Source organism: Lineus longissimus, chromosome 4 (assembly GCF_910592395.1).
Source record: "Lineus longissimus chromosome 4, tnLinLong1.2, whole genome shotgun sequence".
NCBI lineage: Eukaryota > Metazoa > Nemertea > Pilidiophora > Heteronemertea > Lineidae > Lineus > Lineus longissimus.
In genome coordinates, this window is record NC_088311.1 from 19,445,667 (window position 1) to 19,462,782 (window position 17,116).

The 17,116-nt window shown below is 43.5% G+C and overlaps 1 protein-coding gene across 1 annotated transcript; it reads left to right on the forward strand.

The window, feature by feature from the left end:
* The first annotated feature begins 40 nt into the window (after window positions 1–40).
* LOC135486530 (intraflagellar transport protein 172 homolog) lies at window positions 41–15,226 on the forward strand. Its single transcript, XM_064769381.1, has 30 exons — window positions 41–231; window positions 522–665; window positions 963–1,075; window positions 1,269–1,374; window positions 2,028–2,410; window positions 2,872–2,995; window positions 3,185–3,496; window positions 3,755–3,858; window positions 4,248–4,333; window positions 4,675–4,955; window positions 5,270–5,514; window positions 5,745–5,922; window positions 6,217–6,471; window positions 6,739–6,810; window positions 7,075–7,419; window positions 7,731–7,918; window positions 8,409–8,661; window positions 8,822–8,964; window positions 9,264–9,422; window positions 9,901–10,081; window positions 10,211–10,555; window positions 10,923–11,032; window positions 11,195–11,258; window positions 11,679–11,882; window positions 12,455–12,565; window positions 12,806–13,021; window positions 13,325–13,483; window positions 13,668–13,821; window positions 14,141–14,232; window positions 14,490–15,226. Exons 1-30 carry the CDS (start codon window positions 193–195, stop codon window positions 14,577–14,579), a joined length of 5,256 nt encoding a protein of 1,751 aa, XP_064625451.1. The 5' UTR covers window positions 41–192; the 3' UTR covers window positions 14,580–15,226.
* The last annotated feature ends 1,890 nt before the right edge of the window (window positions 15,227–17,116 follow it).

Consider the following 17,116-nt stretch of genomic DNA (forward strand, 5'->3'; position numbering starts at 1 on the left):
CATGACGTCACCACAAGTCACTACGGGAACTGTACGAGAAAATATACCGGTAAACATTCCATTCCATTTTTGACGTTTGGAGATTTGTGGTGGCTGTAAAAAGCCTTTTTTCATGATTGAAAAAGGAGATTTTGAAAAAAATTGTGATTGGTCATAAAGTTCATATATCAGAGAACACATGTACCTAAAACTATGCAGCTGAAGCATATGAAAACGCTGCTAGCACCGCAGGTAGGTGGAAAAGTTTACTGAAGTCCAAAGTCACCAGTGCAAATGTACATGCCAAGTGTAGTGTAGACAGAATGTATAGTTGGTTTTAGTTTGTGATCAGCTTTTAGCAGGCCCCTAGCTATGACTTTATGCGAAGAAATCTGTCCTGTAAGATGGCGTCATCAAGCAGAAGGTAGTGGCTGCATCATGTGGCGACTGGCGTGATACCATGTATGATCAGCGTTATCTTTAGTTAGGATTGTCCTCGCTTCTCTCTGAATTACCATCATCTCGATATTTTGTCTTTTCAGGATGGTGCAAATAAAATCACAGCCATGGCCTGGTCGGCTAACAATGGGAAGCTGGCTGTCTGTACAGCAGACCGAGTGGTGCTGCTTTATGATGAGCATGGCGAGAAACGAGATAAGTTCTCAACAAAACCTGCAGACGCTAAGGTATGCTAATTGAACAAGCCCTGAAAAATTTATAATTCCCTCATTGAGTGTTCCTCCTTGGTGGTTCGTACCTGAGGTTGAGCATTGCTCCTCAAAAAAATTTCACCAAATACCAGGTATCACACCACGGAAGCTAGATTTCAAAGATTACTGAGTGAATATGGGTAATTTTTTGCTGAATTTGTCTGAGGAAATGCTTTTCTGTTCAATAATAATATCATGGTTAGAATAAAACTCTGCTGAGTGTCACATGGAAAGTATTTGTCAGACATATAAAATTCCATTTTCTCATTTAAGTATGGAAAGAAGAGTTACACAGTGAAAGGCCTGGCTTTTTCACCCGATTCTTCCAAAGTAGCCGTTGGACAGACAGACAACATTGTGTTTGTTTACAAAATAGGGGACGAGTGGTTAGTATGAAACTGGTCAGCTATGGATGGTCATCCTAAACAGTGTCTACCACCAGTATCTAGTAGCATCCAGTAAAGTTTAAAGTTGTCAAAATGAAAATTAATGGTCATCAATGAAATAAGTATGCCATTTGACACATTTCCTGAACTTTTGAACGCTAAAGAAAAATAAGTTCTTTAAATTTTTTTTCAGGGGTGATAAGAAATCCATCTGCAACAAGTTTGTCCTCCAGAGTGCTGTGACCTGTCTGGTGTGGCCAGGTGATGGTGCCATTGTTGTTGGTTTAGCTGATGGGAAGGTAAGGTGCCTGTTTTTTGGGGCTAGGGAGCGTCCATTAAGTACATAGCACGAAAATGCCAATTTTAAGACCCCCCCTCCCCCCCTGTATGCACCTTGTACGCATTGCCTCATACCCCCCTCCCCCCTGTACGAGCGTACGCTATTAGAACCTTGAATTCCCTAGCAGACGAACAGACATAGTACCTGATTTTGCTATATTGTGGCGCCACAATCGGATTGGCGTCGTATTGGCAAGTCGACTGCGCAATTTTTCTCCGACGGCGACACGCATTACCGGGAAATTAAACGGCGCGGGTATTGCTAAAACATTGTAGTCAGGTAACATCCGAACCCAGAAGCGTATGAGTTCACACATCTTGTGAAAAACAAGTATGATTATCCAAATAAGAATAAAGAGAAGATTATTATGATAATATTTATTTTTTATTTGTTCAAAAAATGGTTCTTGGGTTGCGTACGTACGCAAGACCATTAACCCCCCCTCCCCCCTGTACGCACAGTGTACGGATTTCATAGACAGTGCGTACGTACTTAATGGATGCTCCCCTACGGTCCAGGGCTTTTCAAATTTTACCACTAAAGACATATCACACGTTTTCTCTCAATAATGTGTTTCCACAACTGTGATGATAGTAATGTTATCTTCTTTAGGTGAGGGCTGCCAACATCAAGACCAACAAATCGTCCACTTTGTACAGTGCTGACTCCTACTGTGTATCACTCGCACCAAATCCGTCCGGGAAAGGATTCCTTTCTGGTCATGCCAACGGGGCTATTGTGAGATATTTCTTCGACGACGAAGGGTCTGGTGATTCCCAGGGGAAAGTCTGCACTCATCCTTGCCCACCATACGCCCTCGCCTGGGCGACCAACTCGATCGTTGCTGCCGGTTGTGACAAGCGGATATACGGCTACAGTCGAGAGGGACGCGTTCTTCAGCAGTTTGATTACAGCCGTGATGAGGATGAGCATGAGTTTACGACAGCTGTTTGCAGTCCAAGTGGACAGTCTGTTGTCCTTGGAAGTTTTGACAGGTACGTCTCTGCCGTGCATTATGTTTAGCATGTTTAGTAACTTGCCCTGTGGTGAAAAGCACAATCCTATCATCTGTTTCCCTGCAGATAAAATTCGGAGATGGTCTAGTTGTTGGACAGAAGTTGACTAGTCATCCAAACCATTGGCAGGACAAGGAGAAGAATTATGTTAAAACGTGTAAAATTCTGTGCTGCTTTTCTCAGCTTGAGACAGAATTACTTGACCAACCTAAGGCATATAACTGCAGTACTGACTGACAAGTGATGTCCTTACTAGAGAGGTGTCCTGACTAGAGAAGTCAAACTGAATGGAAACAACTTATTGGGGGCCAAATCTAGTGTCCGTTTTAGAGAGGGTGTCCTTTATAGAGAGTTGTCTGCTAAGAGAGGTTTCTCTGTAGTTTAAAACGACTTTCTTTTGAGAATCTTGTTTTAACCAGAAGGTTCTATCAATTCTTCAGATTACGAGTATTGAACTGGAGCCCAAGGAAGAGTTGCTGGGACGAGGGGAAGTCCAAGGACATCCCAAATCTGTACACCATTACTGCATTGGCGTGGAAGAAGGATGGATCTAGACTCGTTGCTGTAAGCTATTTGTTTGCGCTCCCGAGATATAACTATCGCTGTTTCATCCAAAGATATAAAATGATAAGTTTATGGTCAGATTTTGGTCACTAAATGATTTTTAAGTGGGGTAGGCCTCAACCCGGTAAAACCTAGAAATGAGATAGAAAGTAACAAAACCTGTATGCTAATTTCCTTCCTACATTCCAGGGGACCCTTTGCGGAGGTGTGGAGCTGTTCGACTGCTGCCTGAAACGAGCCATCTACAAGAACAAATTTGAGATGACTTACGTCGGTCTGAGTCAAGTCATTGTGAAGAATCTCGCAAGTGGGACGCGCGTAGTTTTGAAGTCGTACTACGGGTACGAGATTGACGAGGTTAAGATCAAGGGAGAGGATCGTTTCCTTGTCGCCCACACGTCGGATACCCTTATGCTCGGTGACCTGCAGGAGAATAAGCTGAGTGAAGTGCCGTGGCAGGGGTCTGGAGGGAATGAGACCTTCAACTTTGAGTACGAAAATGTAAGTATTTGTGTGATATTTTCATTGTTTCTCAGTGTCTTTTATCCCATAACAGCACATGAAGTTCCATCTTATTTGGTACAAGCAAAATGAGAACGTATGTGCGACCCAAAAGTCGATGTCCTGACCTGATATTTGGTTCGTGCTAACAAAAAGAATTTTCAGGAAGTGAACTTTGATCCCTGCACAACTAAATATCAAATTCAGGTCGTTTTGATCGGAAATCTTTTTATTCATCTTGAATATTCCCATTTGCAGGTGTGCATCATCTTCAATGCTGGTGAACTCTCATTGGTGGAATATGGTTCCAATGAAATCCTTGGATCTGTGCGTTCGGAGTACACTAACCCCCACCTCATTAGGTAAGTCGATTTCAACTGCAGCTAAAGCGTGGTAAGAAATTTCATAGACTCCAGCAAGTCCCAGAACAATATATATTGGTGATGTCGTTCGATGACTGCCAACACAGGCAGCCTTTCTTGACTTTCTACGACACGATTCATGGAGTACATCACAAGTGTGAGAAGATACCAGTGAGAATCTGTGTTGGCAAAGAGAGTATTATTCAATCTGCTTGCCAGATTGGAGAATGGAAATTTCACTATAGCAATTTTTGCTGAAGTCTAAGTCAATAGGCCTCTATTATTTTGTGTAAAAAAAGACATAGCGACTTTTGTCTGCCTTAGATTTAATAGCAATGCAACGTGCTCCTTGCCTCACGGCTTATCCGTAATTTCTCTCTATTTCACAGTGTGCGACTGAATGAGAGGAAACAGCGCGGTGTCGACCAGAACAAAAAGATGGCTTATCTCATCGATCTCAAGACAATCGCCATAAGTAAGTCGAAAAAACCCTTCCAATTCTTGTTTTCTACAACATCACGTCGTAGCATTACAGTGCCAAGGAGTAGCGCTTAGCTGGATAGGATTCTTGTCCATCGCTAGCTGGCATTCCAGGAAAGCCTGGTAGCCATTTATAATCCTGGGTCATGGGAAGGAGTGTAGGGTTAGGTGTCTAGCTCAAGGACATTGAGATAAAACAGCAGTGAACCTTCCAGTGTCTAACCCACAACCACTTTAATAGCCCAGTGCTGTAACCACTATGCCACTCTCCCGTTTTGAAACATGGTATTTTAATCTTTATCTCTGTTTTAACCAAGTATTTCTTTTCTTCTCAAGTTGATCTCGTGAGTGGCCTCAATCTCGGCCAGATCAGCCACGACTCCAAGATCGACTGGCTCGAACTCAACGAAACTGGCGGAAAGATGTTGTTCAGAGACAAACGCCTCCGCCTCCATCTGTATGACATACAGACAGAGAACAGGACGACGATTCTGAACTACTGCACCTACGTTCAGTGGATTCCCGGCAGTGATGTCGTGGTGGCACAAAACAGGGACAATCTCTGCGTCTGGTATAACATCGATGCGCCGGAGAGGGTCACCATGTTCCCAATGAAGGTGAGTTGACATGCTTTTGGAGAATTCAGACATTCGTTTGAACTTTGCTACTCTTTATAAGTAAATGATGCCAATGACTTTCCTTTCCCAAGGAATGTGATATCGTCTAAAGCTGGAGACTATCGGTGATATCACATTCAAGAATCAGGAAAATTCGTATTGCCCGAAAACAAGGGCTGTGGTATGCTTTCTTCATTACATGACCACTGCGAATTTCCGATGCACAACTGCAGATAAATTCACCATTTTCAAAAGTTGTCTGTCATGAGCACTCAGTTACAAAAATTAAACTTCTTGCTAAATCTTGCTTTTAGGGTGAAGTTGTCGGCATTGAGAGAAACGAAGGTAAAACGGATGTGATCGTGAATGAAGGGGTCCAGACCGTCTCGTACACCCTTGATGAAGGCCTCATAGAGTTCGGTACGGCCATCGACGATGGAGATTTCGCACGAGCTGTCGCTTTCTTGGAGACCCTGGAGATGTCACCGGAGACGGAAGCCATGTGGAGGACGCTTAGTAAACTGTCACTCGAGGCGAGACAACTACCCATCGCTGAAAGGTAAATTTGATCTTCTATTCATCGTGCATGAATCCTTCAAAGACTTGGGATTGTTTGTAGATAATCCCTAAAAACGTGTTGTTCAGTCAAAAATACAGTTAATCCAAGATTTTGACAACGCTTGACTCTTTGGGACAATCTGTGTTGCCCTCGTATTGGCAGTCATTTTGGCAAGCTGTCTTTTTAAAGAGATCATTTTTTCGTAAGTATCTTTTCCTTTAATCTTGCAGGTGTTTTGCTGCCCTGGGAGACGTGGCCAAGGCTCGCTATCTCAGAGAGACAAACAAACAGGCCGAAGAGGCAGCCAAGATATCTGGAGGTGATGGCTTCAACCACTACAAGGTCCGCGCTCGTATGGCCATCTTGGACAAGCAGTTCAAATCTGCTGAGGGGATATACTTGGAGAGGGTAAGTTGTCTCACACTCGCTATCAGGGTTGGTGATTTCTCCTGGGTTGCCTGGTTTCCTCCTACAATACAACTCCCGTAAATATTTTCTTAAGAGCCAATAATGAGTAAAGTTAGCTCACATGCTCTTGACTTGAAATCGTTATGTTGTAATTGCACGAAACTGCCGAATAAATTGGCCACAAGTTTTTCCAGATTTACAGTTTCCCTGGTCAGAAGTGACAAAGTGGACCTAAACAGTTTCAGTTATAATCATTCATCTTCTTGATGTCGATCTTATTTTGGTGTTTTTCAGAACAACATTGACGAGGCAATGGAAATGTACCAGGAGATGCACAAGTGGGACGAGGCCATCGACGTCGCCGAAGCCAAGGGCCACCCCGAGCTAGAGAATCTGCGACGTACCTACTACCAGTGGCTGATGGAGACCGGGCAGGAGGAGAAGGCGGGCGAGGTCAAGGAGAGGGACGGTGACTACATGGCGGCCATCAACTTGTACCTGAAGGCTGGGCTACCTGCCAGGGCGGCACGACTTGCTACAAGTAGAGAGGTACAGCCGTCTTTTGCTACAAGACATATTTTATATTTGTTCATGTTTCTTCGAGATGAAAATAGAAGGGCGCAGCACCCTACCCTCTAAAAGTGCTCCATGCTTTTTTTAAGAATAGCGTTTTCTTCACACAAGGGTGCTTACCCAGCCCTTTTTCTCATTTCGCCGTGCCCTTCTCCTGCCTTTCCAAATTTCAAACCAATTTCTAGGGGTTTTTTCTCCTCAAATTTATCAAAATAATATTGAATTTCTCAAAACTTCTTTCAGGACCTGATGTCCAGCTCTGACCTGATCACTCGCATTGCCTCAGCATTACTGAAGGGAGAGTTCCATGAGAGGGTAAGTCGTGTGACCTTTGCCAAGTCACTTTACTTTTCACATTATCTAAAGGAGATATAGAATCCAGATTAGTCGGCGCTTAGGTTATGCATCAAAATAGTATGTCATGACGGCCAAGTGACGTCAAAACTAGTAAAATATCTATCACACAGTGCAATACCCACTGACAGTCAGCACCATATGGCAGCGGCAGTACCCTATTGATACCCAGTCAGGTCATTATGTCATAAATATTGAAACTTTTTCAACTGTTCCGTATCCCAGGCTGGCGACTTGTACGAGAAGATCAGGAACTCCTCCAAGGCCATGGAGTGCTATCGCAAGGGCCGCTGCTACAGAAAGGCTGTCGAGCTAGCCCGTCACGCTTTCCCTAGCGACGTCGTCAAGCTAGAAGAGGAGTGGGGCGATCACTTGGTCTCGCAGAAACAACTAGACGCTGCCATCAATCATTTCATCGAGGCCGGCTCGACCCTGAAGGCCGTAGAAGCTGCCATCAACTCACGACAGTGGAGCAAGGCAGTACAGATTCTTGAGATGCAGGACTCGAGCATGTCTGCCAAGTATTACAAGAAGATTGCTGTACACTACGCAACTGTCGGTGACTATGAGGTAGGTCGGTTTCTTTTGCAGATATTTTACATCCAGGTTTAATATTCAAACTGGGTGTAACCTCCCGTCCACTGTTAATATTTTGTTAAGGGACTGCTACAAATGGTGGAGATACTCCCAAAGCCAATTAGTGTCAGTTAATGGATTGTAATTTAATATCTGATTATGTGTATGGAGTAACTGAGGCTACATTTGACGTCCAAATTTGCTTGAAGAGACACTCACACACACAATTTAACAAAATATTCATTCCATGTGTCCTATTCTGGATTATCTCCTAAACTAAACTAAAGTTGACCACATCTTTTCAGAGAGCGGAGAAATATTATGTCGAAGCTGGCTTGGCCACTGAGGCAATCACGATGTACAACTCGGCTGGAAAGTGGGAGGATGCGCACCGACTTGCCTCATCCTGCATGAAGGCTGAGGACGTGGCTACCATGTATATCTCCCAGGCACAGCAGCTCGAGTCGCAGGGAAAATACAAGGAGGCCGAAAGGTAACTTGAGAAAAACTTTTTTGACAATCTTGAGAGAAATATCATCAACTGTCTGAATTGGAGAAGAGCATGGGCACAGTGGCGAGGCATCCAACTTGTAATCAGAGGGTTGTGGGTTCGAAGCTTAGCCAGTGCGGCTTGGTACTTTCAACTGGCTTGTAATAAGGTGTAGCGTAGCGTGTTCCTTGGTTTCTATGAAAGCACAGTAGTGTTCAGTGCAAGGACAGAACAGTTGTGTGAAATGAGAACTTACATTTCATGAACTTAGATTTTATTGGCTAATCTCAAATTGGTCCAATGAATCATTGTGTGTTTTAGCATTGTGAGCTTTGTCTCCAACGCACCAAATTGTGCTGTGACGAGACGGAGTTATTGACATCATCGCCTGTGATATGATGTTGAAATGTCATCTTGCGACCACGAAAACTTCAACTCAGATCATCCTATTGAAAAAATATTTAAATCAATTCCTCCAAAATTTTTATTTCAGACTATACGTCGCTGTTGACGAGCCTGACCTGGCCATCACCATGTACAAGAAGGAGAAGCTCTACTCGGACATGATCCGCCTCGTAAAACTTCACCACAAAGATCTGATACAGGACACCCATCTCCACTTGGCCAAGGAGATCGAGGCCGAGGGCAACCTCCGCCAGGCCGAGCATCATTACCTGGAGGCGAAGGATTGGAAGGGAGCGGTCAACATGTACAGGACGTCTGACATGTGGGATGAATCTTACAGGGTACGTAGGAAGAAAAGTGCATCGCAATATCGCAGTCTACGGGCAAGAGTTAACAGGACTGCAATAGTTTTTTCCCCAAGGATAAGACAAAAATAGAATAAATGGATGGGAAAAGCTGTCAGTAAATTTCCTAAACTTATTGAAATATCTCTTTCCTCAGGTCGCCAAGAGCCATGGGGGCCCTAATGCAGCTAAACAAGTGGCCTACCTCTGGGCCAAAAGCCTGGGTGGAGACTCCGCCGTCAAACTGCTGTCCAAGTTTGGTCTCCTTGAGGCTGCCATTGATTACGCCACAGAAAATTGGTAAGTCCGGTCATAGGACACTGCAGAAACAAAAGACAGACAACTCCTCTCAATGGGATCAGTGGTTCCGACCTGTTAAAAAATGCACTTCCGCATGTAGTGTGTCCCAGCATGCCTTCTCTGTTTTCCTTGAAAAATGTACACGAAAACAGGTCTTAATCAAAATACTTCCTGACGAGTTATGTTGAAACTTTGAAATTAAATTAAAACTCTGAAGAGGTCTGCCCAGACTTTAGCACTCAAGAGCCCAATTGGAACATGATAATACCTTTATCTGATTCTTCAACTTCTATTCGCAGTGCGTTTGAGTTTGCGTTCGACCTCGCCAAGACGGCCATGAAGAACAAGATACCCGAGATCCATCTGAAACACGCCATGTTCCTCGAAGACGAGGGCAAGTTCAAGGAGGCCGAGATGGAATTCATTGGAGCTAGCAGGCCAAAGGAAGCAGTCCTCATGTACGTTGAAAGGCTTCGAGCCAAATTTGTCATCCTTGTTTCTGTTGCATGAAAGTTCTGGCAGGGTGAAAGTACCAGGAGTCGCTGCGGTCTGGTTGCTTGAAATCACGGCGAGTGCTCAAGGAGTTCCTTTTGCACCCCCCCCCCCCCCCCGTGGGTTTGAGACTCTGTGAAGGTCACTTGGTCTAGCTTGCACAGGTGAATCTATCCAAAGGTACCAGTCAACAATGCTCATTTTGATACGTGACATGATACCGGTGATTTTGATTGACCTAAATTTCAAGGTCACAGTGGATCAAATGTCAAAAATTCTGCATTTTCCATGAGCTATTGTAGCAAGTTTCTTGACCAGAATGACTCTTGTCAACCAAAGATTCATACAGTACAAAGGCCATTTCATTTTGAACAAACTGCTCTAGTTCGTATTGTAACTCTTGTTCGTATGATGTCATTTCTCCATTTTGCGACTTTTTTCTAGGTATGTTCACAACCAAGACTGGGACTCGGCCCAACGTGTTGCAGAAGAGTATGATCCTGACTCAGTGAGTGACGTCCTCGTTGGTCAGGCAAGATATGCCTTCGAACTGAAGGATTTCCAGAAGGCTGAATCGTTCCTTCTCCGGGCACAGCGCCCAGAGCTGGCCATTAAGTACTACAGGGTAAGTAATTCTTAATACACTCATTCCTGTAACGTGACATTTCTTTGTCAAAGATGCTATCCCTCCAGGCATTACAGTCCTGATGATGTCCTCGCATGATGATTTGATGAATTTTGTGCTTATTTCTAGGATGCAGGAATGTGGCAGGATGCTCTGCGCGTCTGCAAGGAATACATCCCCCACAAACTGCAGCAGCTTCAGGACGAATACGACCGGGAGATGACGACGAAATCGACAAAGGGAGCAGACACGCTCATCCAGCAGGCAAAGGAATGGGAGTCATCCGGCGAATATCCTCGCGCTATTGACTGCTACTTAAAGATAACAAGCACCCACACGACCGATATGAATTCACTCGATAAGTGCTGGGTTAAAGCTGGTGATCTGGCTATTAAGTTCTTGGATGGTGATAAGGCTGTGGATGTCATCCATGTTGTTGGGCCCCGCCTCTGCGAGATCAAGAGATATAATTCGGTAAGTCAGCATATAAAAACTACTTGTTCTTTTTTGAGACATGTTTATGTTACAAACGTACCCATGTGACTAGATATCTGTATACTTTTACTGCAAATATTTCTTTTAGGGGGTCCCCAGAGTATAAAATAAAATTGCAGGAAAGGACAGTTAGGTCATAAAAAGAAACAAGGTTTTCTGTTTCTAAAAAGTGATTCCCCTCACATTCTTTATTTGTTGCTGAAATTAAAAATGAAGTTCCGAGAGAAAGTCATAAAATCTATTGATTTTGGTCAAAACGTTCAAAAAAGATTGGCGATCTTAAGCGGGAAACTTGCCTTAGTCCTTGTAGGGTGTATTTTCTGAATTGATATAATTGTCTTTTCAGGCTGCAGAACTCTACCTGAGCGTTGATATGGTCAAGGAAGCGATCGATGCGTTCATGGATGGAGAGGAGTGGAACAAGGCAAAGAAAGTCGCCAAGGAACTTGAACCAAGGTGAGGTCGATTGAATTCATATTCTGCTAGATAGCTCGTTACCAAGGAGTCCATTGACCACATGTTTGAAAGCTCCCAATCTTTGTGGAAGTACTGTTAGCAAGAGTTTACTGTTTATGTTAATTTAAAATTTTTAAGTGTTTCTCTTTCTCTTTATTTCAGATATGAACAATATGTTGATGATAAATATAAGGATTATCTCAGAAACCAAGGGAAGGCAGAAGCGGTAAGCGGAATCTTCTTTTCGGGTTCCAGACCTTATGTCCTAAATTGTAGAACGTGACTTTCTCTGATCAGGGTCTGTCCCAAAGTGCTTCACAACAATTGTCACTATCATATGGTCCACAGTGATATTCAAGGTTGTCAGTGGCAGCTATCAGTTCATGGCACACCTGAGCTCGACCTGTGAAGGACAAAGAGGCGTCAAGACCAGAGTTCAAACCCTCTGCCCTTGGTGTATGAGTCAAAGTCCTTGACGCCACCCTCTACCCTCAAACTTGATGTCTGTTGAAAATTTATCCTCAAAAGGAGAAGTTTTTTAACATTTTTGAAAAAATTTTAAATTTTTGTCATTGACTTTGAAATGAACACTGATCAATTGTTATTGAGATTTGTGTTTGTTTATTTCATCGAATTCTTCTTCCAGCTTGTCGGTGTTGACGTCATCTCGGCGCTGGACATGTACGTCGAGCGAGGCCAATGGGAGAAGTGCCTGGAGGTGGCCGAGCAGCAGAACTACAAGGTTCTTCATAAATACGTTGCCCTGTACGCTACATCTCTCATCAAGGACAACAAGATTAACGATGCGCTAGATCTCTATGTCAAACACGGGGCCCCAGCCAACCAACAGGTATAAAAACTTAGCTATGCTTTTCTTTCTTCATCTAAGCACTTGACTGCAGGTTGAGGACATAAAATTTGTGGCAAAAATTAAAAGCAATTTTAAATTGGGCATGTTGAACAACCATTTTTGATGCTAATAACACACGAGGTAACCCCATTTTCATCATTTCATGCAGCCATGCGGCCATAGAAGGGATCCTGAGCTATTGGTGATGTGCACCATACAATTATATCCTCAGCAGGGCAGATAAGGCCTCTGGTGTCAAGTCGAGTCTGGTGATGTGGACCATACAATTAGATCCTCAACAGGGCAGATCAGGCCTCTGGTGGCCAGTCGAGTCAAGTCATTCAGATCATCCATCCACATTGACTTTGGTCGACCATGACAGCGGTTACCCTCTACGGTTCCCTGCAAGATTGTATTGGCTGGCGTTCCCTTGAATCTCGTAACATGGCCAAAACACCGTAGTTTTCTCGTCTTGGCAAAGGTTAGAAGGCTGTCATTGTGTCCGATGTGATGGGATAACTAACTCTCTTACTCGGATGTCGTGACTAAATATACCTCTGTTTATCTTTTAGAATTTCAACATCTACAAAAGAATTGTGAGTGAAGTCTTGAACATGAAAAACATCAACAAGGCAGAGTCCTACAGAATCTGGGCAGATTTGAGAGACATGCTCTACGACTTGGTAAGATATAATAATAAAAAATGTGACTAATCAAAAATGGTGACTAATTAGAATTCAGCTGCCTATTTCTTTCTCGCTGGCTTCCTATAATATTGAAATTGGTGACTGAGTACTTCATTTTATGCAAGACTACATCACGTAATACCAAGGTAGCAAAGGTCTCATTCAAACTATCTTGGGAGGCAAGTTTTTCTTGATTATATATCATTTTCATTGCATGTTCGTACTTTTCTCTTCCAGTGTGAAAATATGGTGAAGTCGTCCGATGCCAACACGCCCCAGCATGAAGAGTTCGAGAACATGATGTTGGTTGCGCACTACTACGCCACACGCTCGGCATGCCAGGCACAGAAGTCTCTCGAGGGTATGGCGACCAAGTTGTCTGTGGCCTGCCTCCGTCATACCGATATCATCCCGGCGGATAAGGCGTTCTATGAAGCTGGCGTAATGTGTAAGGTAAGGCTATGATGATTTTTGGAGAGGTATTAAAAAGTGTGAAATTTCTGTGACAAAATGTAATGTAAAATGATCAGTAACTTTTAAAGAATATCATCGCCTTAGGTTGTGTAGGTAAAGTTATTTACTCGAGGGAGATGCATTTTCCAAAAATGAATAGATTTTAGCAGTGGCAAAGATTTTTTTCAGCACTGGTGATTTTCACCGTCCTATTCAAAGATTTTTCCCTAAAAGAGCAGGGTCATTCGTACCTCCGACCCCCCTTGCCTACACTTCTGAATATGTTCCAACTTGTCTTTCCAGGCAATAGGCTGGGAAAACATGGCGTTCGTCTTCTTGAATCGCTACCTTGACTTGGTGGAGGCCATTGACGAGGGTTCCCTGGATATGCTCGACCACAGCGACTTCCAGGATACTGACATACCGTTTGAGATACCACTACCAGAGAAAGCACATCTTCAGGTAAGACAGCTGGATATGTATAGGACTGGAAAACACTTAAGGTGACAGTTTGATGTTGAAAAAGTGTTGATAATTGATAGTTTAAAGTTAACCACTTTGGGTGTGAACAAGGCCCAGGGACATCCCTCCCCCTTTACAACCCTGAAGCTGCCCCCTTAATATCTCAAAGACAAATTTTTTGCAGGAACATGAACATGAAGACATCAAGGAGTGGGTATTGGCCGTCTCAATGGACCAAAAGGTTGAGCAGATCCTTCCCTCAGACGAGCGAGACACGTATGAGGCCTCCCTTGTGGCGTCCAACACTGGCATTAGGTCCCTGCCGTGTGTGATTTCTGGTAAGTTGACCGACGCAAATGGCAAGGAGTGAAAAGTTTCAGGACTTTGGAATCTGGTTTGTTGTGTCCTAACATTAGACTATAGAAATTACTTAAAGGGAGGCTATAGGCAGGAACCAGGTTTGTCCGGTTAAGTTCCACAAAGTTGCCTAACCAGTCATGCCTATTTCCATCGTAACTATTCATGCTTGAATTGGGAATATAATTATTGCTGAATTGAACACAACCCAGGCCCCTCACTGACCATTTTGTTACTTGAAAACAAGCTAGCTCCTGTCTCTAGCCCTCCTTTAAATGTTTGACCTTTTGATATTTTCAGGCTACCCAGTGTTGAGAAACAAATTGGAGTTCAAGCGTCCCGGCAAAGTCGCCAACAAGGATGAGTGGAATAAGTTCCTCATGGCCACAAAGGTAAGATGTCGTTTTGAACACTTGACATGATCCTTTGTCGATGAAGTCAATTTCCAATCCAAAAGTTTACCGGGTGGATGTAGTATGGCTAAGTAGTAATAAAAACCAAGCTTCAAAGAAATCCGACCAGTAGTTTACCCTCCAGAGCCCCAAACCATGTGGACATGACATTCACGAATGCACTATCGACAGTTGTTACAATAAAATATTAAATACTTTTATCAAAACCTAACCTTTGTTCTTTGTTCTCACTTCAGGTCTCGCACAGCACAGAGCTCCAAGACGTCCTCAAGTTCATCGGCCAGTGGTGCGGCTCAACACCAAACCCCAGCTACTCCTTCCAGTAAACGAAAATGTCATGGTATTGATCCAAGCACGGCGCCCCTGGATGTCCTCAAGTGCATCGGCCAGTGGTGCAGCTCAACACCAAACCAAAGCTACTCCTTCCTGTAAAGGAAAACTTGATGGTTTATTGTTAACAGAGAGAGTATCATTATCTATTGAGAGTTGACTAAAGATTTCGTTTTGACTATGTTTTCATCAAAAAGGATTTAGTATGCTTTTATTCTTGTCACCCAGAATCTACTGTTATCAGTTTGACTGTTATAGTTGTAATCTGTTAGAATGTTGAAAGGCAAAACGTGTATGTATGATTGCACATCCTTCTTTTAAAAGCAACATTACGTCCATTCATACTCAGGATTTTTCAGTGTTTTGAGGAATTTACACTTAAAATTGTCTCCAACATAAAGGTCTAAAGTCAACCCATGACTATACACAACAAAAGGCATCGTTTACAGCAGTGTGTCTTTGAATTCACCTTCTTCTCAATCCGTCCAAGCTTGTTTCGAAGACATATTAAAATTTAGTTTTATATTGTACAAGATATAATCAGTATGTCCCTCCAATAATGCTATGAATTGAATGACGCGTATTAGTGGAATTTCTTCATGTATTCGTGTTATGCTATTTCATAATAATTTAGGTTTTCTGATGTTGGTCTTGAGAGTTTTCCTTCACATTGTTGTGTCATACTTGTCCATCCAACCCAAATCGAGGACATAGTCACAACGAGGAGTCCAGAAAATTACCAAGTTATGAGCTATTTGCCGTCTTCTTGACCTGTCCCTGACCGACAACCGTCCACATGAACGTGATTCTCTGGAGGACCACCATTGTTTGATTGGTGATGTTTGTGTCTTGTATTAGAAGACAGTGCAGTGGAAAGGAACAACCAAACGCCAAACAAACATAATTTCATAACCAGTAGGTGATTGGAATTTCAAATCTTGGCATAGTTTATTGGCTTCTGATTTTTCATCGTCACGGTTCTGACCTCTCATGGGTTATTTAAAAGTCGCAACCATAGACCAAATAAACCAGCAGTTTTCCATAACACAGGGTTAGCAAGATCTGACTGTGATCACCAGATCGAATCGGCCAAGTCAGCTCTTGCTAACCTGAGAGAGATGAGGCAGTCACATTTAGAACAAATCAGGCCTCGCAGCTCCACTGTGCTATTGACATAGTGAAAGTGAGAAGACAGTCACAACCAGACCGAATTGGCCCTGACATCTGATGATGAGACAGTCACAATCAGACCGAATCGGCTCTGACATCTCCACAGTGCTAATGACACATTGAAAGTGTTGAAACAGTCACAACCAAACCGAATCAGCCCTTGCATCCCCACTGTACTTGATGACACATTGAAAGTGATGAGACAGTCACAATCAGACCGAATCGGCTCTGACATCTCCACTGTACTAATGAGACAGTGGAAGTGATGAGACAGTCACAACCAAACCGAATCGGCCCTTGCATCCCCACTGTACTTGAGGACACATTGAAAGTGTTGAGACAGTCACAATCAAACCGAATCGGCCCTTGCATCCCCACTCTACTTGATGGGTGATATGAATAAAGACTAGCAAATGCTTTTACTTCAATTTTGTACAGAAAGGCCTAGTGTAAATGTACATGGAGTTTTAGATAAAAGCATTTGCTAGTCTTTATTCATATCACCCATTGAAAGTGATGAGACAGTCACAATCAGACCGAATCGGCCCTTGCATCCCCACTGTACTTGAGGACACATTGAAAGTGATGAGACAGTCACAACCAAACCGAATCGGCCCTTGCATCCCCACTGTGCTTGATGACACATTGAAAGTGATGAGACAGTCACAATCAGACCGAATCGGCCCTTGCATCCCCACTCTACTTGAGGACACATTGAAAGTGATGAGACAGTCACCACACAGAACCGAACCTGGCTGTCCCACCGCGTAGCAAACAAGGTGAGAGAGATCAGACAATCACAACCGGACAAATCGGCCTTTCAATCTCCTCTGTACTGATGACAAAGTGAAATAGATGAGAAAATCACAACCTGGCCGAATCGGTCCTGGCACGTCCACCGTCTTCCCAACATGTTGAGGTAGAGGAAGCAGTCACAACCAGACCGAATCGGTCCTGACACACCATAATGACACAGTGAAAGAGATGAGACAATCACAATCTGACTGAATCAACCCAGACAGATCCGCCGTGTGTTGATCAGACAATCACAACAAGACGAAATCTGCCCTGGCATCTAAACTGTGCTATTGGCATGATGAGGGAGATGAGTTAGTCACAACTAGGCTGAATCAACCCTGGAAGCTTCACCATGCTTTGCCAACAAGGTGAGAGAGATGAGACAATGAAATCCAGAGTGAATTGGCATGGCAGCTCCACCGTGTTACCTACAAGGTGAGAGATATGACACAGTCACAACCAGATCAAATCAACCCTGGCTGTTCCATAGTCTGCCCTGGCAGTTCTACTGTGCTAATACCACAGTGAATGTAATTAGACAATTCCAACCAGACCGAATCTACCT